General features: G+C 41.0%; 1 protein-coding gene across 6 annotated transcripts in view; it reads left to right on the forward strand.

Annotated features, from left to right (window-relative positions):
• DOCK10 (dedicator of cytokinesis 10) overlaps positions 1–22,370 on the forward strand; it is a 136,465-nt gene that overhangs the window by 38,946 nt on the left and 75,149 nt on the right. For 5 of the 6 annotated variants that reach the window (XM_042820431.1, XM_042820427.1, XM_042820429.1 and 2 more), the window contains exons 2-3: positions 8,530–8,649; positions 15,315–15,404. In XM_042820431.1, the coding sequence (XP_042676365.1) occupies positions 8,530–8,649; positions 15,315–15,404 (210 nt within the window). The remainder of the gene's footprint in view (positions 1–8,529; positions 8,650–15,314; positions 15,405–22,370) is intronic. The other variant, XM_042820433.1, reaches the window with a different exon arrangement.

Raw genomic sequence — 22,370 nt, forward strand, 5'->3', positions numbered from 1 at the left:
ATAGACTGAGATGGGGTCACTGTGTCATGCTATTCTGTGGATGGATTTCTCAATAGCATGTTTTGCCCCTGGGAAGCACAAGCATACTTGGCTTTACTCTTGTGGTTTGTGACCCGTGTCATTCTACCCAATATTTCATAATTGGAGCATGTTAAATTGTTGGCCTATGGGTACTCCTTGTTACCAAGCCAGGAGCTTTTCTCCTCTGTATTCATCAGCAGTTGTACCAGCAGTGCTGCAGGTCTCAGAGTGCTGTTAACACCCGTGGCCTCTGGATGGGGGTCCTTATTCAATGACAGTGTTTCTTCCTACAGCATAGCTAAACCTGTGTTTTCTGTAGGTGGACTTGTGCTATTTGCTGAAAAAATTCTTTTGTAAGAATGATTATAATTAGTTTTAATTGATTATAGATTGCTGATGGAGCCTAATGTGTTTGAGCAGATTATGTTTTCATTTACATTGTGCATGTGAGTGATTTGGTTGCTAATTGATTGGGAGGGTGGTTGATGTCAGTGAAATGATTACAAATTCATGTCAATGGGAGAGCTGAGTTTATGGTGACTGTGCATGAATGATACTGTTGTTTATGGATGAATCCTCAGTGGAAATGCAAACGTAATTATTTGAGCAGATAGGTAGCATGAAAATATCTATAACTCCTGAAGAGATAAATAACCATAGTGTAGTTAGACAAAAGGAGATATTTACTAACTATAAAGAAGCAGGGCAGCATATCTGAGGTCTATCATACAGGATGTTGACTTACTGCAAAGTTCACTCTAGAAATCAAATGTTATTTTAAAAAATGTTTGCATTGGCTCTAAATAAACTTTCCAAGATTTGTTTTTTTGACTGAGGGATTTCTGGAGTCTTTGAGCACCCTTCAAAAAATGATGTTTGCTCAGTTTCCGAGTCTGGGACTTCATTGATCTAAATTTTAGTACTTAGGTGAAAATGGCCAATGTAGTTGACCACTGTGCACTGCCCTGCAATTTCATCATGCAGTTCACAGCAGTGATTAAAGCCTTTAGTGTCAGAGCATGTTTTCATGAACAGACATTAGAGTTTTCTTTTGGGTTCTAAATACTCACTGCAAAACAGAGCAACAACAACAACAAAGTCTTATGCACACCTTAAAAAGTCAACTAAAAAGAAACCTTCACTTTTGAGGTAAATAAAAATGATTCTAACAGGCAGCTCAGTGCTGTGCACTGTGTTCTGTAGCTTGCACAGCTGCTCCAGCATCAGGATTGTGCCAGATAAGGCTGGTGGAGGATAACCTTGCAGCGTCATTGCTTGCATCTTCCTTCCTGAACTTCCCCTGAACCTGTACACAGACAAGTACGTTCATGTGTGTCACTGCATCTCCCTCACTTGTCCAGGTTGGACTGAAGGAAGGAACTGGTTTGGTGTGATTTTTTTTGTTGTTGTTGTTGTTACTGTAACCAGTGCTCTTATTGCTGTGGCTTTCAGAGCTGGTTTTTCATGTTTACTATGAGGGTCATTACATTGGCACTGAAGTGCAAAAATTGAAGGCATCTTTTTTCCATATACATTTTCTATGGATTACAGTGTTTGAATGTCTTTCTTGGCACACACGTAGTATTGCTTACATGAACTGCACTGGAAGTTTGGAAGCTTTGCTCAAACCCATTATGCTGCAGGATAGTTTCTTTTATGTTCCTCTTTGCAATTGTGAGTCTGTTCAACTGAGATCATCCTAGAAAAAGCAAATGTGACTGGCAAGTGCTGTTTACAGAGCAGCATCCCCTTTGTGCTGCCCAAGCAGGACTGCTCACATCTCCTTCCCCATTCCATGTGCTCCAGCTCCTGGGGGGTCCCCCACGTCCCCTCCTGCTCCCATCCCACCTTCCCAAGCTCGCTGCACAGCATCCTACCAGTTTGACGCCTTTGTCTTTCTTTAAGAATAGATTCAGCTTTGAAGAAAATCACTTGCTGCTCTAACTGTGCTGTTTTTCTGACTAAGGTCAGGTAAGGGGAATGAAGTGGCCGAGTAGTGCCAAGTTAAAGGGCTGCATAAATTAAATGTAAAAACAACTTTAAGGTGTTTTATATGTGTTTCTTGTTCTTCCCCTGAGATGACCTGCAGACAAATATTTGGTCTAGGCTTTAGAAGTGCTTGCTATTTAGAAGTGGTCATTTTTGACGTTTTTAAGAAATGCGGCAGTTAGTTTGGAGGCCGTGTTGTTAGTGGCATCGTAGAGATACTCTCCTTCTTACGAAAGGTTTTCAGCTGCTGCACAAGGACAGGAGGCAAGTCTGCTTCTTTCTTGTGACCTTAAACGTTTTGCAGACTATACTGGTAGCTTTATTTAACCTTTCAAATGCTAGTCATTGAAAATGCGCCCATGTATTTTGTATTGCCTGGATTCAGAAATTTCTGCAGCAAGCAAGCACTCATGGCTGAAAAACAGAATTCAGGAAATGCTTGTAAGTGGAGCACCACATGAAGTGTCCCAGCCCCCACGGATGCTTTGCTGTACTAACACTGCTGTGTGACTTCCAGATTCGTATCGTAGCTCTAGTAGGCCTGATGCTCTCAGAATTCATAATGAAAGCAACAATTAATTGTAATTTGAGAAGTAACAGGCATTGCAAGAACTTGGTCACTGATGTGTCTGAGAAGCGGGTCCCTGTGGTTTGGGGTGCCTCTGCAGCAGGGCTCACCAGTCAGCCCCTCAGAGCAGTTACCTGTGTGTGCCACTGAGGCCACAGCTGGCTGCAGCAGTCAGAGCAGCCGTGGCCAGGCTTAGCTCTCAGCAGGGGAATTTCCATTTTCAAATGCCCTCTGTGTTCTCTTACAGTAACTTTTATGGCTGGAAAACAGGCACAGTAGAGCCTTATAGATTTTGATCCATAAGTGATGATAATTTCTAAGGTAAGGGATTAGAATTCATCCCTTCCAAAGCTATACTTGAATAGGATAAGTCAGATTGAGTCAGGCAGATTCCTGTTGTCAGTCTGAATTTTCTCATAATAAAGAGAAGTCAGTGGAAGAAAATCACTTTTCACTTTCTCTCTTCTCACCAACACCTCCTGTAGGTTTCCCTGCTTTTGTGTTCCTGAAGGTAATAAATACTATTGCATTTTGGAAACTAACTTCTAAATTTCTAAGAATTTAGGGGAGTTGGATCTTTGTATTTCTTTGCAGCTTATTCTGTAGAAGAATTGTGTGGGAACTGGCAATTCCTTTAATGAAATTTACTGGCTTGTCAGCCTCGCTGCTGCCACTGAAGACTATATCAGTTATACTGTGCAGCTCTGAAAAGCTGACTGGATTCCTTCCAAGTACAGTTCTCCAAATTTTAGTGAAAGACATTACAAATCAAACGTTTTGGAGCTGACAAGTGAACTTCTTTGAGAGTAGGAGGGAAGAGTTGTCACTTAAGTTTGTCTTTGTAGAGCTGATCTTAACAAATTTGTTGACTGTGGATCACATCCTGAGCCAGTTGGAGCCTCTGTGACATGACCAGAGAATTTGCTGACTGCAAGTAGTTGCATACTAGGCCAAACAACCGTAAAAATTGTGAGCTCTGCTATAAAAGGAAGGACTGTCTGTCTCTTAGTTTTGGCAGTGCTTTCCTGGCATCTCCCTGCTTACCTTTTGCATACCCTGAATTTCTTCTCCTGTGCTTGAAATGTGGTACTTGTTTTCCGTAAAGGTTTAATAACTCCATTGCAAGGTGTGGGGTGAGCTGGGAGCAGAGCGAGGGCAGGTTGAGCTGGTGGGACCTGCCTGTCCTGCAGCTGAGCAGCCTGCGGGCACGGAGATGCCCATCCAGTGGGGAAGTGCATGCAGTGTGTCACCCATGGGTCACTGCTGTACTTTCCAGTGGCAGTTTGGTACAAACATTGCTCCAACAGAATCTATTTTTGGTGACTCCATAAAACATGTATGGAGTCATCTAGCCTCAACTGCAGCTCTGTGAATATTCAGGTATTTGTGGCTCACATTCATCAGAGCTTTTTTGTAGCCTGCATTGTCAGCAAGTCTGAAGACAGGGTTTGATTTAGCCCATAATCTGCACCTCCTCCAAAAGTCATGAAGTCCTGGCTCTTATTTAGCTTTGGTTCTAACAGCTTGGCCAAGAAATGTTGAATTTAAATTAGCCCACCCTGGTGGAGTAAAATTAACTGCATATATATCAGCTACATAAAAAATTTAAGTTCTGTTCAGTGCCAGATATGGCATATAACTGGGTACAGGAAGGGAAGAACAAGAGTCTGAGAACCAGTTGACATTGATGCCATTTCAGAAATTAATTTAATTTACTGCTCTGAGATTTAGTAGGATTGGGCTTGGTTAACAACACCCTTGAAAAGTGTATTTTAAAAAAAAAAAGGTGCTGTTCTTTCAGTACGTGGCCCTTTGTCTTGTAAGCCTGTCCTTTTCAGCATTTCAAAAGTACACCGAAGCGAACTGTGGCTTTAGACAACTATAACTTGGGTGAAATACAAAATCAGTCCTGCCTGACCTTGGCCAATCTCGCCATCGTGATTCTTCTGAACTTTTAAGAACACACAGACGATCCTCCTGTCATGAAGGTATATTTGTTCAGGTAACCAGAGCCCATCAGCTTAAATTCTTTATCTTCTCTTTAGTTGTGTCTTTCATTTGCTTCTTTCTTTTGTGAGGACTTTAAGAGAAGAAATTTATTTAGACATCTGTAATAAATTCAGAGTCTCTAGATACTCAGAATTTGGTGTCTGGGAAGCAGACACCAAATCTTAAAGCATTAGAAAAATCTTAGCATTTGGTCTAGTTTATTTTTAGAATGGGGAAGTTCTTGGTGACTATCCATAGACTGCTAGTCTCAATTGCATCATTTCCTCCTTTAAGGAGTGTATGTATGTGTAGTATGTAGTGTAGTATGACTTCAGGAGGATGATACTTAAGTCATTTTATCCTATAATTATGATGAAAAGGTGTGCACTAGCATCAGCACGTAATGGCTTTGCAGCTGGAGGCAAGCCATGTGCTGTGTCTGTGTATGTGAAATAATATGTGGATATGTTGGATCATTATTGATGAGAAAATAGTTCTGTTGTATCTGGATCAGAAGATTATGATTTGGGCCTCGTTTGAGAAGGTAGATTTGTACAGTTCTGATCAAACACCACATCACTGGCGCAAAGCGAAGTGGTGCCTAACTGGTGCTTGTTAGAGATGACCATTCTGAAGGATTTTAGAAAAGCTGGTTCAGCAATGCATGGAGGTATGCTCCGTAGCTCTGCTGGTGTGTAAAGGAAATGGTTCTGTTGTGGCTGTTGGAGCAGGTGTGGAGTTGGAGAGTGCCTTTTGCTGCATGTAGTCACAGCCATTTCAATACAGCAAAAAATAATTCATTACTCGCTTGAGATAGAGAATATAAAAAGCACTATAAAGATCCAAGCCAGCATAATTTGATCTTGGCACACAGATTGCTTCGTTGGTCTGTTTCCAAAAAGAGCAGACAAGTTAAATTGAGGAGAGACAGCACTCCGGTTATTAAAGCTTTAAATCAGCCCTACTCATTTACAAATCTCTGCTAGCACTTGCAGGGAGAAATCTGCTAATCCCCACATCACTGCTTCTGTCTGCCTGTGACAAGCAAACTGAACTGTTATTCCATGTCTTCGAGAGCAATTGCTAACTGGAACAGCTGCTGCTTCCCATCATAAGTGCAGTGCTGAGAGCTGTAGTGCCCAGCTCTGCCAAAGCCAAAGGATGTGCTCTACAAAGGACAGGGAGTATGCACAGTGCTTAGTGTTAGGATCTATAGGAAGATGCAGGATTCCTGATATTTCAGTGAGTAGAAGCTTCTAAAGAGAGGTCTCATGTTTATGATGCTATCATGCTTGATGTCAGTGGTGGATGGACTAGGTAATCCCTGTAGTCAGTGCATTGAACAGATTGGGCTATTACTTGCATCTCTGACTTATGAGTCTTGAAATAATACAATATTGCCCTTTATGCAGGATTTTGCTGTAGAGTTGTGGAAGGAATAATGACATTTGTCACTGCATCAGCATCACCATAAATGCTGAAGCGCTTCACTGAAAAGTTTTGAACTAATTTGGATAATGTCATATCTACTTACTTTTAGTTGCATTCTGGGTGTGTAATCTTTCTCATAGGGCTTCTCTGTTAACTTCTGTTAAAATGTTTATAGCAGCTCGTGCGCTTTGCAGCACTGCGAGTAGGAGAATTAGTACTGTGGGAATAGTGATGTTTATATGCTCTGTTTCTCTGCCTCAGGGTTTTCTCGAGTTTCATTCTCGCCTCGCACAGATGACCTTGCAACTGTCGAGGAGACATTTGGCCCTGGAGAGTTTCAGGCATCTATCAGGGGCAGCTTTCCGAGTGCTATGTGTTTCTGAGGAGAAAAGAAGGGCCAAGGCAGCATGGCTTGCCCTGCCCCCACCTGCATCTCGCTGTCAGTGTCACTGGGTCTTCAGGAGATGTAGCAGTACCCATCCTGGCCTTGCAGGGATTTCCAGGGGGAAGAAGAAATACCTCTTCTTTGTCTAAGCCCCAGCAAAAAGGGTAGTTCCAATCTGTGTAGAGAACCTGCAAGTGCTGGGTGCATTTTTATGGGAATCCCCCCATATTTGAAGAGAGTCCAAAGATCAGTGGGATTTCCCAGCTCTTTCTTAGTCTGTAACTTTAGTAGGAAGGTAGCTACTTATATTGTTTTTCTTTTTTTATTGCCTTGTGTGTTTTTAAAAGATTTCTGAAACGTACTGTTGATGAGGTTTCTCTAAAGTGCAAAACCTACATTAATTCTGTCTTACCACACCTATGTTTTTGGAGGGTGGGTGTTCATGGTTACAGTGGCATGCATGGCTTACTAAAACCCGAGATTGCTACAAAGCCATTACTACTGTGGTATCTGGTTTTGGAATGGTGGGTTCTAGGTGTAGTTAAAGTTGTGAACTTTCTGCAGAAAATGTGTTTTAGTGAAACCTCTACACAGTAAACTAGCCTTCATGAAACACTTGTACCTCAAAAATGTCAGTGCATGTTTTTTCATTTTACTTTGGGTTTCCTTGCAAGTGGTTGCTCTCAGGCTTCTTATTGAAGATAAAAATAATTCTACAAATTTGCTTTTTTCAAAATATAGAGAAAATAAACTTTAGTTTTCAGACCTGGGCATCATTAGCGGTGCACTCACCATTTCTCAGTGGTGTTTTCTCTTCATGTTTAACTCCTTGATAGTTAAGTCTCTTTTGCAATATTTAATATAGATAATAGCTAGATTTAAGGGAAGAGAGTCTAAAACTTGTGGCTAAAGGATGCTGCTGTGACTTAACTTGAAAGGAAGAGAGAAAGAGCTGACTGATAGCTTTGGACCATCACATGTATAATGGACCACATATATACACAATTGTATAAACAGTACATGGTGGATAATCATCAGATTGTCCATTGGAGAAATGGGTTTTATGGAGATGTGCAAGCTTTCTTTTTTGATACACCATGGTTTTGGTCTAGGTAAGAGGGAGGGGAAACTTTATAGTATTCTGAACTTTATATTGTTCTAAGCTTTATATTATTCAGCACAGTGCAAGAACAACAGGTAAAATACGGCTTATTTAACGACTGTTATTGTGTCAAGCAGAAGTGTTCAGTAGAATTTTTTCTGCATTTGCTTTTCTCTGGGATCCTCTATTCTCTCTGTCTTACCCATTTTTCATCCCTTCTCCTACTTTTCTTGCTCTTTCTCATTTACTCTTTCTGATGCTGCAGAATCTTTGAATTAAGCAAATGTTGCTACCTTAATACATCTCATTAATGTATTCTTGATGCTATGATTCTTGCATGTCCAATGGGCTTCCTTTTTTCTGTCTCTCTATTTCAAGTTTGTGTGAATTTACTTTTGTCTTGCTATTCCTGTGGGAGTTTCTGACTTTCACTGTCTTCACCACTAATTGCACTATTGTAATTAAACTAGGTTCTGACAAGAGAAACCTTGGGAATGGATGCCAGGTAATTTATTCCAAGAGAGTAACTTAGGGTTATTACCAAGTAAAACACCATGATGACATAAACTATCAGCAGTTCAAGGGGTTGGGTCTGTGCGTGAGGATGAAGAAATTAGCTCACGGTAGTGGAATCAAGTGCTGGTAGAGTAGGTTATTTATTCTACAACACATTAACTCAAAGTAATGTCTATATTCAGTCCAAACTGTGCCTATCTGTTTGTCCGGATATATTTGCAGGGAATGAGAGGGTTTCTGAGGCTGACAGACAAGTTAATAGGTCAGTTTAGTTTCTGTAGTGAGCTGACAAATTGCCTTTGAATTAGCAGGTTGAAAATAACTACCACAACTGGCCCAGATGCTTCATTTCCACTTCTCTTAATCAGTTCTGTTGCCGCAAGCTAGGAAGTTGGAGGGAGGTAGGGGGAGAAATTGTTCATACTGACATGCAGAAAATGTAAAAAATGATGTCATTTTATGGAGGGTGGAAAGAAAGGAGAATTTGAGTAGAGATATTACCTGATCTTTTTTTTTTTTTCTCTACAGCAGGAAAAACCAAAACTCTTGGAGCCTTTGGATTATGAAGCTGTTATCACAGAGATTGAGAAAAATATTGGAGATAGCCTGTTTAAAGATCTGATACTGTTCCCTGATGATGACTTTTCAGTAAGTGCAAAACAAATGTGTGTTGTTTTCTTCTCTTAAGTTTGTTCGTTTTATCCTCACTGCTAACAGGAGGGATGGAAATGTTTCTAGGGCTCTCTAAGACTTTTCTTGATTTATTCACAGCTCCTTATTCCTCTCCCACCAAGTTTCACTTGTGTGTGTGTGTGACATTTGCGTATAAGTGAACTTGCAGTTCTGTAATAAGTACAAGGTGAAGCCTTGGTTTTCCAGAATATATTTCAGGAACTCAACACAGGTTATTCCATAACGTGTACTTGTTGGTTCACTCAACACAGTGGTTATTTAGCCTGTGTTGGAATTTCTCCCCACTTTTATAGTCTAACATAATTGCACTTCAGAATGTTACTTACAGTCTCTCTGATCCCATTCTGTTTGATGTATTTGACCAGCATGGCTCTTGACTTTCTGCTCTGTCAGACTTTTTAGATGGTAGCTATAACATGCATCTAAGCTGTGCCATATACCAGCATTAGTTTGCAAAAGAAGAGTACATCTGAATAGACTTGATTTTGTTTAGTTTGAGAGCTATCTCAATTGTGGATGGAGATCTGGCAAGCTGTCCCCAGGTGCTGGGGATGTAGTCTTCAGTGCCAAGGTAGCCCCTGTGGTAGGGTGCTAACAGGCTGTGGGTACTGGAGCCCACTGCCATGGGGCTGCCCAACCTCATTTGTAGTTTCCCAATGTTGGGCCTGGCAAGCTGCAAAGAATTTAAGCATCTGGAAGCCTGAGGCAGCCTGGGAGGGCAAGGGCTGCCTGCAGGGTGGTTTGGGAGGCATGCTGCCAGGCGACTAAACTAGCAGATTACCTGCACCTTACAGCAACTTCTTCAAAATCAATCAATCTTTGTAAAAGATTTAGGTTTTCATGAATAGGCATTCTCTAGTGGAAATACATTTCAATCTGTGACCGCTGTGTGAATCTGTGAACTGCTGTGTGAGAGCCTTTCCCATCAGCTCATGGCACTGCTTCTGTCCTGTGGGGCTGGGTTAATCTAATAGACTGCTTTGTTTTCCTAAATGGCTCTATTTCCTTGGTGGCATTAACTGAGTTAATGTGCTCATGGGATTGAGGAAGAACTAAACAGAATACGTTTTGCCATCATTGTTAATTCCTTGATCCATTTTACACATTTGTGAATTTATGAAATTGAAAATTAGCATTATAAAGCTGACTACACTTGCTTGTGTGCTGCCACAAGGCACTTGAGCCCCTGCATTTAGAATAACTGAGCCCAAATCAGTGGAGCAAAACTGATTTTTCTCAGCAAAAGGAGAATCATATCCTACTGCTCAGGACCTCTGCCAATCAAACCATATTTTCATATCCTTATTTTCATTACATTTTTAGCTGTTGCAGCGACTTCAATTTTGTTTTCTCTGTATTATTTTGCAATTGTACCTCATAGTGAACTGCTTGCGTACTAGAGATGACCTACACTCACAAAAGAGCAGAGGCAGTGAAACGTGGGGTCTATAGCCTTGCAGTAAAATTCTTTGTTGTTGTTGTTGTTGTTGTTCAACTGCAGTAGCAAGAGCTTATGTCACCAGGCAGGGCTGCAGAGCTTCCCTAGCAGATGGGTTTTTCAGCTGCAGAGCATCTATTTATAGCTCTGCTCCTTCCTGCTGAAACATCACCTGTACACAGCAGTCTGGGTCAGCCATTTGAGTAGAAAGAGATCCAGGTCTGACTGAATTAGGAGATGCTCAGGCTGGCTCTGATTGTTATTTAATGCGATGATGCCTCAGGAAATTGTGGGTCTTACTGTTACCATTAACCATTAGAGCTGCTTCAGACCTTGTGGCTGAGGGATGATGCAGCCCCACTTAGAGCCTGTGTTAGCACACTATGGGCAAAAGCATCTTCAGAGTGAAAGCCAACCAATGTGCTTGGTGAGGAAGTGAGCATAAAAGAAAATTCTGTTTTTAATGATGATTGGCCATTTCCGGATCTGTAATGTTCACTGTGTACATCATCTATGGGCCAATTATCTACATAGCTGCAGTACTGTGATCTTATCTTTGATCTCCAAATTCCTCTCTCTCTTTGAAAGTGATTCTAAGAGAAGACACACTTTCTTACAAGACCTTTTTAGGTCATTTCTAGCACCTTGCCGTAAGTCTACAGGACAGTAAAGAATTCCTGATATTAATCTGAGCCTGAAACTCTTCTGTTTCCCTCTGTTTCAACAGAGGAATGCAAGGCATATATGTTACGAAGACACATTCTGTGTTTTAACTCCAGCTAGGAAAAATATGCTTCCCTTTTTTGTGATTGTGCATAATAATTCTTTAAAAAGAAATAATAACCACTGATCCTTGTTTGCTAACTCTCCTCCTGCCTGCCCAAAGTCCAGTTTCCCTTTGAAAAAAAGTACACAGCTTTGCTTCACTATTATCTGCTCTTGAATCCCATGGGCACATTGTCTCTCTGTCACTGTGCTATGAGCAATGGTTAGTGGAAATTTCTACTTCAAAATTTTGCATTTGCAGCAGCTATGTGGAGGAAGGATTGACACAGCTTCATAGGAGCTCCTTGTCAGGTGAACGTGAGCTCGGATTGTACTTCATAGTATGTGGGAGTTTATGTCCTTGTGGTTGTAGAAGTGGCTTATAATCATCATTTCACCTTCTGTTCTCCCAGACTGGACCACATTCTTCCTTTGCAACTGGGCCATTGTCTGGCATTCCAATTTCTGATTTTCCTCTTATGTGTTTTCTGGGAAGGTGATTGTGAAATAAGTGTGACAGCTTCATTCAGATCTGTCTCCCTCTCAGTGGTGCCATCCCTTAGTGACAGCAGGCTTAGCATCACGCTAACACTGTGCTTGTGTTGAGGTTTAATGAGAATACATGTTACTTTTATGTTGATTTATAAACGTTAATTATCATAAAAAGGCAATTGAAAGTATTTAATAGGTACTTTGATTTGATACAGTAGAAGATCATGTTAAACTGTGTCTCTTTATGTGAAACAATGAACAAATGCTGGAGAAATAGCTGTAAATGAGGGAGGAGAGCTTTCTTGGAAATAGTCCAGTAAACCCCAGTATCGTTTCTGACATCAGAAGAGTTACTGTGGTGGTTACCAGGTTCTTTTCAATGGCACCTGGCTTATCCAACACTTTCCCATGTGGTAGGCAGTATCTTGTCATCAAAGAAGAACTGAAATTCGGTCCATTACTCGTGACTAACATGATGTGAGATCTTTCACATGCAAGTTCATGTCAGCTGGAAATAGCAGATAGGCGAGGGGCAGCTAGACTGAGAAAGATATGTTTCATGTGTTAAAAAGAGAGGGCTAAAGCAGCAAACACTGTGTGGGCATGGCCCCTTACACTGAGCTTGGTCCTATGAGGAATGGGGCACGCTGAAGCTGTCCCCTTAAACACCCACTGTGCTTGCTTTCCTGTCCCTGTGCCCCTGAGCTCACCTCTCTGTGGTAAGGCTAGGGCCAACAGCAGCACACAGAGTTCCACCTTGGCCTTCCTTTGTGATCTGACAGATTAACCATTTTCACTAATGTTAAATAAACCTGTTGACTTAGATTCAGTCTTTCAAGCTGCTTGGACTCCTTTTCACCTTGGCATTAACACATACGAATGTTTCTGCCTGTATGTGGTTAGCTCTCTTAGGAGGGCTGCCTTTTCCAGAAGTAAATGTAATCTTTTTTGGTGCATCCGTCTAAAAGTTTAACCGCTGGCCACATGCTTTCAGACTAAGAGCTGTTTGAACAGAGTCAGAGCGAGGATGTTTGAAATAGCGAATGGCATTTAACTCCGTTTTCAAGTCCTACACTTGCAATGTCAGTGGGAAGTAGATACTGTCTGAAAACATTATTCCTTATCGATCACTGATAAGGAATAACATTGCTTTTCATTGTAGAAATAGTCTTCAGTGAATGTTGCAAAAGGGCACTTAACTGAATCGCACCTTGTATCTAATCTGACACCTGAGGCCATCAGTTCGTGCAAATGAGACACTGCCCGAATGCCTGAAATCACTGTTGGATATAGGGTATTTATATAAAATGGATATCCAGAAGTCTTTGTAGAATGTCAGGTTTTAGGTATGAATATCAATGTCTGTGCTATTTGATTCTCAGAAGATGCTCTTTTGACCTTTGACTTGAGTATGCAGCTCCTATGAGAGCTTAAACAGAAAACTAGATTGCATTCAAAGCACAGTGCCGTGCTGAATTCTGCCAGTGACAGCTTGCAATTTTTCAGCATGTATTCTGGTATTGAATTTTAGTTGCTTTTTGAAGTAAAAAAAGTTCTGGTTGAAAAATGCTGTAGCAGATCTACCTTAAAGGCCATTGAGCTTTGGAAGTAATCAGCTCTGAACAGGAAGTGTTTTTGTGGCCAGACTTGTGCAGCGAAGTGGTTGATCGTAACTAATTCTCAGAAGGGAAGTGCTTTGTAGTTTGTAAAGCCAAGGTTAAATATAACAATACACAAGATTTGTCATGTCCCAGTTCTATGTAAATACACCTATGATATTTTTTTTGCAAAGTCCACAAATGCAACCAGCCCCATGTTACCCAGTTTCTCAGTTTTGCAGGGCTCTATTTTCTTCTTTCAAGTGCAATCTTGTTGTGGAGAAGAGGCGGGGGTGATTGCTGAGTGTGCAGCATTGGGTTGGAGTTCCGTTTCTTCTTCTGCCACAGTCTTGTTGCTTCTCACATAAACTCTGTGAGGGAAGGGAGGCATGACAACTCCCATGGGAAAACATTCGGCTGCCTCAGTCAGTGTGGTGCTGTCTTTGACAAGAAGCGTTGCATTAAGTGTAAATTATATATATATATGTATGTATATATATATATATATATATATATACGTTTTAACTAAATAATGGAAGATGTCTTTTGCATTGCAAGGCAAATAAATGTTATTGTAGTCAAGCAGAAGAGGCTGTTGGTCTCTGCAGTTAAGTCACCATCTGGGCAATGTGAACACTCAGTGCAGAGTGCATCACACATGTCCTTTCTTTGCCTCTGCTCTGCCTTGCATCTGGAAATCTGGTCTCTGGCAGCAGTGACCTCATGGAAGGGCAGCCTACGTGTTTTGTGGCTTCTGCTGCTGGCCCCAGCCTGAAGAAGAGCTCCTGCAGTGTGATGTCTGGGGGTTTTCAGCTGTTCTCAGGGATGGCATCGTCTCAGGATTGCTTAAAATGTCATATATGTGTGAAATAATTAAGGAAACGTTTTCCAGACACTGTGAGTATTGCTGGAAAGTCCCTAAGCAACCGAGGATTCAATCATTTTCACTATTACTAAATGTGGTCTGAAAATCCATATTTCTCCATCTGTTGTTTCTCTTACTCATTGACTAAATGATTGTATACATCTTCTCTGCACGTAGGCTTTGGTAATACAAAAGAGGAGAGCCCTGGAATCCATGTTTATGAGGGTTCATTATTATTTGTTGGAGCCAAAGTATTTTTACTATGCTGTATCCTGAACTATCCAGACAAAATGGGAAAAAGTCAGAAATCCCGTATAGTTTGCATCCACCTGTGTGGTGCATGCCTTTCTTTTAGAATTGCTCATATGAAAGGTCATAAGGAGAAGCAGTGTGTTAAATGTAGGCTGTAAAGAAAAACGCGGTCAATAATAGCCAGCTGATTGGCACATACAGCCTGGGTGCTTCAATTTGTGGAGAAAAAAGTTCACTGTTCAGTTGGAGACTGAGGATATGAAGCATCCTCATGGGCTACCAGCCATGGATGCTGCAGGCTGCTTCACTGAAGAAAGTGGTGCTTTGTCGTACTAAACTGGTCAGATGCTGCAGGTCTTCCTGTGGAAATCATGTGCCATTCTGTAAGGGAAAAAGCAATAAGGTGTGAGATGACATTTGTCTTGGTGTCTGCCCTTGTTATCTTCAGTTGAGTTATTCCACTGTAACTGAGAGTAGTCTGATCTGCTGGAGTGTGGTGGTGGTTGGTTGCTTTCCGCAGAGAAAATGAGTGGGCCTGATCTCATAGAATCACAGAATGGCTTGGGTTTGAAGGGACCTCAAAGACCATCTTGTTCCCAACCTCGTGCTGGTGACAGAGTTGCCAGTTGCTAAATCAGGCTGCCCAGGGCCCCTGGACATCTCCAGGGAGAGAGGATTGAATTAACTTGAGAATGAACATCTCTTGTGGGTTTTTGCTGGCTTGCCAGAGCTCTGCAGTGAGCACTGCTGGTCGGCCCGGCTTCTTGCTGGCCTGGTGCAAACTGGGGATGTCAGCCTGTTGGATCTTCTGGTGATCCACTTCTCTTCATGATTTGCTGCTCAGTCCTGACAAGGTAGCTCTGCCAGGAGCTGCTCTTTATTAAAAAACAAACAAACAAACAAACAAAAAAACTTAATTGGTGCAGTGTCCAGTGATCTGAGAGGGGATTGCTGGATGCAAGCTTAGAACAAGCTTGTTCCCAGAAATCTGTTTGAATAGTACTTTGCTTGTAATTAATGCTTTAGCTGATAGTAACGTATGAGGGAGGGAGTTGGGTTGCAGTTGTTCCTGTGCATGTGTATTGGCTGCACAAAATGAAAAACTGAGAAATGCAAGCACCAATAATCCTGTTCCTTTTGCCTTTGTGAGACAAAAGTGCTGCTTTTCATCATTCTGGCTAATTTTTTTTTTCTTTCTTTTTATTGTCAGATAGATACAATTTCACTGGAAATCAGGACGCTGTATCCTTCTGTACCTGAAGATGCAGAACAAAAAGCAGAGAATCTGTTTGTTAAAGAGGTAAAGATCTGAAATGTGTATCCTCTTTGTTTTAGTATTGTTGAAGTGATTTTTAAAGCAGGTTTGAATTTTGGATGAGGAAAGATTAATAACGTGGCTGTAGTTGCTCGTTCTGAGATAGCTGTATCTAGAAAAATTGCAAAGGCACTGGATTCATTCCTCATTCTACTGTTCTCCAACTTCATTTCCTGTCACTACTAGTCCATTAGTATTGGTATTCTCACATGAATGTTACCACTGGTGCCCTGAATTGGTTAGAGCTTGAAAAATATTGATACCTTTTCAAAAATACAAATATTTGACATTATTTCAAACTTTTATTACAGTGTATATATCTTATTTGAGGTGTTTATGTCACTATTTGAGGAAGTGTGAAGGGTGTCTAGAAGCTTGTATTTATTGTCAGTATACATAACCCGTTCTACCTTTTCATTATAAACCCAAACAAACTTCTTTCACAGCAGTTAGAAGCCCACTAGGTGCGATTACTTGCTATTGCTTTTTTAAAATGTAGTTATGTTGGTTCCGTACCTTGGCTCAGATCAAAAGAAAACATTCTGTTTGCTCTTTTGATACCTCAGGGATATTTTGGATTGTCCCTGTTTTTGTTACTTTGAAGGACATGGAAGATATTGGTTGCACCATTCAAAGGAATTTACTTCAGCCACTGCTTGGAACCTTCTCCTTATTTCACTATAAATGTGAAGTATAACCCGTCCTTTGTATTAGCAGAACAGGTGTATAGAATCAGATTTTCAGCCCTTCTTCTATAAAGAATTTAATTGCAAACGCTTGATAATTAGCCAGTAATGTATGTGTTCTTTGCCTTTTTTCACAGGTGGGTTTTTGCATGCCTGGGTTTCTACTTTGAATAAGTGTGGGCTATTTCATATGTAGTATAGCTTGCAAGAGAACTTACAGAGGAAAAGTCAGTAGGAGAGAAGCACAGCGGGTTAGGAAAAAGAATATTAGAAATATAGCTGTTGAATTCTATTCAACATGACATTTTACAGGCTCTATTTCTCCCCAGCAGCAGGTCTAGAAAGAGCAGTAACAACTTAATGCCAGCTCAAATAGCCTGAACCTCATCATCTTTTTTTTTATAATGACAGGAGGGTTAAAAGATAACACAGCTTATGGAATTATATATCTTTCCTGAATTCTCTCCGCCCTTTCAACACTTTAGGGTCTGCTTTTTATTTTAAGGTCCTTCAAGTAGCAAGGCCAGCACTGTCCTCATTGCTTTACAGAGAAAGTGGTGTATCTAAAAATGGAACATTATTGCACAGAACCTGGGAATCATTACAGCTGAGTACTCCAAGGGGATGTTAATGACAGCCTGGTAAAATACATACTGAGCAGCTCTGTTACCTTTCTCTGCAATATCAGTAAGCCAAACTTGAGGGCAGATAGTAGAAAAAACAGTAGTAAAGGGCTAAGACTGCATGGAAAATAGCAGGATAAGACCTTGCATAGAAGTAGAAATGTGTATGTTCCACTTTGTCACAAAGCCAAATGCAATACATAAAACAAATTAAGCTCCAGGCTTCCAGTCCAAAACTAAGTAAAACTGAGCGTGGGGTGCCATGAAGATCTATGATTGTAGTCTGCCTCAGTGATTGCAGCAATCTGTACTGACCCAGCAGCATACTCTGTTCCACCTGGAACAGCAGCTCTGGGTAGCTGTGCAGGACTGGAGTTTGTGACCTTCACTTCTCTTCTTAGAGCTGTGAAAGAGCAAACTCTTTGCTTGGTGAAGGAAGTATCTCCTCCTTCAGATGTACTGTGGTCTCATGAAGCTGGAACTAAAGGGCTATCCATCTGTAGCAGGAAGTTCTGCTATGGTTTGGCTAGTTGGCTTGCTCTTAGTACTGGGTTTAAATCCCTTAGTAAAAACAAACAAAAACAAAAAACCCTCTTGCATAGTAAATCATTTTGAGTGATAATAACTGTTTTGGTTATTCACAGCTGCGTCACTTCTGAGTTAATCTGCAGCATTTTGAGTTTACTTGGACTTCAAGTGCTTTTAAAATTCCTGTTGCAACAATATTGTCATATCTCACCTGGAAAAGAGGCAGAAGTACATCAGGCGTCCTGTAAGGCTTCATTTTAGGGGCGGTGGATACTCAGGTATCTGACTCACTGGGGATGTTGCAGGTCTGTGCAGGAGTGAGAAGGTCCTTGGGAGCTGCCCCAGGTGGTTCCTCGGGGCCCAGACCGCTGCCATGGGTTCGTTGCCTTCTGCTAGGCAGCAGTGCCCTGTTGCTGATGCTGTGTTAGCTCACAGTGGTGCACATAAACATATTTAAGGGTGTGGGTGTTCACATAAAGTGCTAAAACGTTTTGTCTCTCCCATCCTTTTGCCAAGCTCCAAGGAAGCCTGTGCCAATTCTGCTATGTACAGTTCTCATCAGGGAGAGAAAAAACTTGTCATAGATTTCAGGGACGTTCAGGTGTTATGGTAATGAGTGAGACGTAAGGATGCACTGTAAACAAGTTGTGTTACATTCTCCTTTTTGCTGAAACTGCAATAGGAAGGTTTAAAACAAAACAACAACAACAACAAAAAACAACTAATAACAATCTTTTGAGAACTAAATATTTTCTGTAGGATGCAAGGAGAATATTTCACATTTTGATCGATTAACATCTGGGTACCTTTATTTATTTACACTGCTTAGGTATATTCTAAAAAAAAATCCTGTTAGAATCTATTGTTCCTGTAGCTGAAATGCTCTTAGGATTTTTTCCTTATGACTTTTTCCACCTTTTGTAGGGAGGAGGAACTTGAGCAACTAAGGCTCCAGGAAAAGTTAAGTTTACAGAGTTCTTAAAGCCAGAATAAAATTGTCTTTAGTACTTGTTTTCTAAGTATTCTTAACTGCCCTGAATATTTTACTGTACCATTCTATTTATTCCTGAATTTGTAATTTCCTCACTCCTTGCAGGATCTGTTACATGCGTTCATGCCAGCCAGCATTACCTGCATGGTCTACAATTTCATTCACTCCTTGAGAAATAATATAATTATTTTTCTTTATGAGTGATGAGAATACGCCTAATATAGTCTTTCCAAACTTTTGTTTTCTTGGATATGCACCCCAGCACTGGCTGCTTCTCGGTTGTGGGTGTAATTGTAGCCCTCACGCTTCATCGTTGGTGCAGGGGGACAGTGCTGGCTGAAAAGCACAGCATCACCATGAAATAGTAGTGTAATAATACTGAAATTTCATTCCTGTGTAGATTTTCCTAGGTACAAAAGTTGGAGCTGTCAGTTGTGTGAAGTTTTTTAGCGCCCCTGCCATTCACCTGGCAGCTCTTTTTATTTCAGATTTTGTGTTTTTTCTCCACAGGATTTGTAAGTCACTATTAAACATGAGGTTTATTAATCATAGTGTTAAAAGAGCCACAGCCTTCCGTATACCTACTGGAAGTGGTGTGTGTCAGTGCAGTGGTCTTCTCAGGTTTTTAATTCAGTCTCGTGCCCATTGTGCTGATATGTTTCAAAGCCAAATTAACATGGAAGCTCCTGTTGGTAAATGTCACAAACAGTTTAATTGCCACTGGACAAAACACTGTCCCTCAGGTCACTGCAGCAGGGGCCACAGGAGGGGCAGTGCGGACAGCGCTGGGAGCAGCACTGCATGTCACTGATCACGGGGTAGGGTGCAGAGTGTGCCCTGCAGCTTCCCTTTCCCTTTCAGCCTTGTGGCTGCTTCCAACTCTGGCGTCTTTCTGCTTTCAGTTTCCAAACCCTTCCTCTTTAACATCTCCTGCTTCTTGCTTCACTTTGCAGAGTGCGTGAGGAGGCAGAAGGGCACTTGGCATGCAGTTTCTCTGCAGTTGTTCCCTAAACAGCTGTTGTCATACAGGTGGCCGCACACCTAGAGCTTAGAGAGAATGTAAGCTGCAGAGGAAAGGAACTCCCGTTGCCTTCAAAAGTACCAAGATGCTTGCTTCAGTTGTATTTCTCTCACTTCCCTTTTTCTTTTTCAAAATGTTCATTGGCATCGTAGGGCAAGTCTTTATTAAGTTGCTCTTTCACTGTGGTGGCCATTCTGTTGTCATCACCAGAACCAGAGCTAAGAAGACACAGGTGAAAAAGGTTTGCAGGATGGTCAGTCTCTGTAAGGAAAAATTGGACTAGCTGGGCAAGGAGAAAACCAAAACGATAGAAAAGAAGTGAATTGGATAGGTCCCTTGGGAACGGGTTGGGCAGCCTGCCTGGTCAACAGCAGAATAGGAAAATTCATGCAGACATGTGCCAGCCCTCCCACATCCCAAAGCTTCCATTTCTCTGCCTGTATTTTTCCTCCCCCGCAGTCCCCTTGAGCTGAACAGCTGTACAGTGGTGCCTCTGCTGTTTGCCAAGAGCAGTGGGATCCTCAGTGAAATCTCTGCTTCCAGAAGGGTTTTTCTTGCTCCTCAAAGGTATTTTTCCCCGCTATTAAAATTAGATTTACAGTACTTTTCATATAAAAATACAGTAAAAATCTTTAAAAGTCAATGCAGTCTGCAGAAGAATTTAATTTTTCAGTTGGGATACTCTGAATAGAAAATGCTGTGCTCTTGTATTAATATATTTCTTTTTTAAAACCTAGATTTGCTTTATAATGGCTAACCACAACAAGCAAGTTACAGAACCATGGTAGCTGTTGCACTGGATTGACTTGCCTTCTGTGAATTGTTTAAATGATACTTGAATGCATTTCTTGTCCCCTTTGATTTTTATCTTGATTAGCTTTTTCTTGAAGAGGCACAATAAGCCTTTATGGTTATAAGCTAAAACACTGTGACCTGCTCTACATGGTATTCCCAACTATGTTTTGAGTACCTCAGCCTGTAATGTTTGCAGTAAAAGACTGTGGTGAGAACACTCTGCGTGCATTAATTGCATTTGCTCAGTAGAATACTTAGTGCTGAAAGTACTGCAGGGAAAAAGATGCCCTTTCTGTAGAAGACTTGATTATTTCACGTTTACCAAGCAGAAAGAGGGTGAAGTGTGAGCTGAAGAGTCTGTGCTCCTCCTCACAAGGCTCAATGAATGAGTTGTTCACTGGCTCTTGTATAGCAGAGTGCATGCTGCCTTGTAAGAGAATTCTTGTAACCCAGGTGAATAGCAAGTAGTTAAAATGAGAACTTTGGTCATGCAAACAGGAGAGAGACAAAGGAATTTCGTGGAGAGTCATAAGAAAAAGTGTTTTTTTTTAATATTTAAAGCCTGAGCTGTGTAGGAACATGATTGTCGTGTGTAGGCTGTGGGCTTTGCTCTGTAAGGTGCACAGTCAGCTGATTACAATACTGGAATAGTATGTTCATTGTTGGATAATCAGTAATTGGTTTTGTTTTTTTTTTTTATTTTATACTGTTTAGTGGTCACACTTTATTCTGCATCTCATGTCTGAAAGACAGTGAAGGCTTATGTCAGATCAAGGAGATCGTAGTTTCAGTTGGAATCCCTTTACTGCAGAATGCATGTGGCTGTATTAAAATATTCTATTCCATTTTAGTGCCAAGAGGACTGCCTACTACTGTGCATCCACTTCTTCATCTTCTTTTTCATATGCTAAAACAAACAAAGGTGCTATAGAAGACTGTGGTCACACCTGAGATCATTTCCTAAATTCATCTGTGGCTACGTATCTGTGTGCTTTACACAGGGCTTAAAAGGAGACTTGGCAAGCCAGCACTGAGTTAAAAAAAAAAAATCACTAGAAAATTTTTAAAAAAAACACAATTTTTAGGTTTTCAGCTCATCTCAGACTGCAGTAGCAGTCTCACAATCCCCTCTCTGTCCTTCCAGGGCAAAGACCACTGTGCAAGCAGTGACTCCCATGGGAACATCAGGAGAGACAGGCGAGAAAGAAGGAGTACTCCCAGCTGGAGTGACCCATCTTGTCCCTTTATTGCCTCTTCTCCCACTTTTTCTGCTTAGCTTTTTGTGTTCTAGTCTCTTTAATTTATTCTTTACTCTTTTCCTCCTGCAGCCTCATCCTTCCCATGCCTTTTAGTGAGACTCTTTCCTGCTCTCACCTGAGATTAAATTATCTTTTATGTCACTGTTTCTTTCTTTACTGTAGATCCCCACAATTTTCATTCTTGACTTGTCTCTTCCCTGTCAACTTCAGCAGTGCTTTCTGCTGATAGATTTTAGGCCACTTTTTTCCTTCTTGTCCATCTTATGTGTGCTGAGGCAAATGTTGAAGTGCAGGAAGAAGATAATATGATGTTAGGGGAAATTCTTCAGCATATAGTGTGGTTACCTATTTTCATTTTATATTCTGCAGTGAGGATTGCTGGAAATTCTGACATGGGGTTATTTTTCTTCTTATTGATGTGTATGTTATCAATAAACATATATTTCATGCATCTTGTTTCATCTAACTGTCGTGTTTAATTGCACTGATAAAAGTTCTGTACTGAGTAAATCACAGAGTTAATCTGATTTATTTGACAGCATAGCAAAACTCTTCACACAGTCTTTGTGCAGGTCTGTTTTCCTTATTTAAGGAAGATTTGTATATCAAGAATGATTTCAGATGAGATGCAAAACCAGCTAAAACATTTTCTTAGAAAATAAAAGCTGCAGGGAGATGATGAGATGACTGAGCAAATCCAGTGTGATGGGGAAAATGAGACCCTGATGATAAATAATAATCCTGTTAATATATTCCTGAACATTGAGAGAATGAAGATCAGTCCCTAGGGGCAGAACAAGAAGTAGAGGGCTTGTGCTGCAACAGCAGGGAATAAAAAGAGTGAGGCAAATGCGTTTACAAATGGAAGACTTAGACGGTGAAACAGGTACAGATGAATGTGTGATGTCCATGGAGCAAGTCAGGCGTAAACTGCACGGTGTCTCTTGAGGGTCTGGGGATCTAAATTAATGATGCCTGCAGAATAGGTGATGAGAACTGGGAAAGCATGTTCAGTTGTTTTCAGCCTGCCCCCACTCCATCTTGTACG

Source organism: Centrocercus urophasianus, unplaced genomic scaffold (genome assembly GCF_019232065.1).
Source record: "Centrocercus urophasianus isolate 14NV4802_14NV808 unplaced genomic scaffold, USGS_Curo_1.0 seq_19, whole genome shotgun sequence".
NCBI lineage: Eukaryota > Metazoa > Chordata > Aves > Galliformes > Phasianidae > Centrocercus > Centrocercus urophasianus.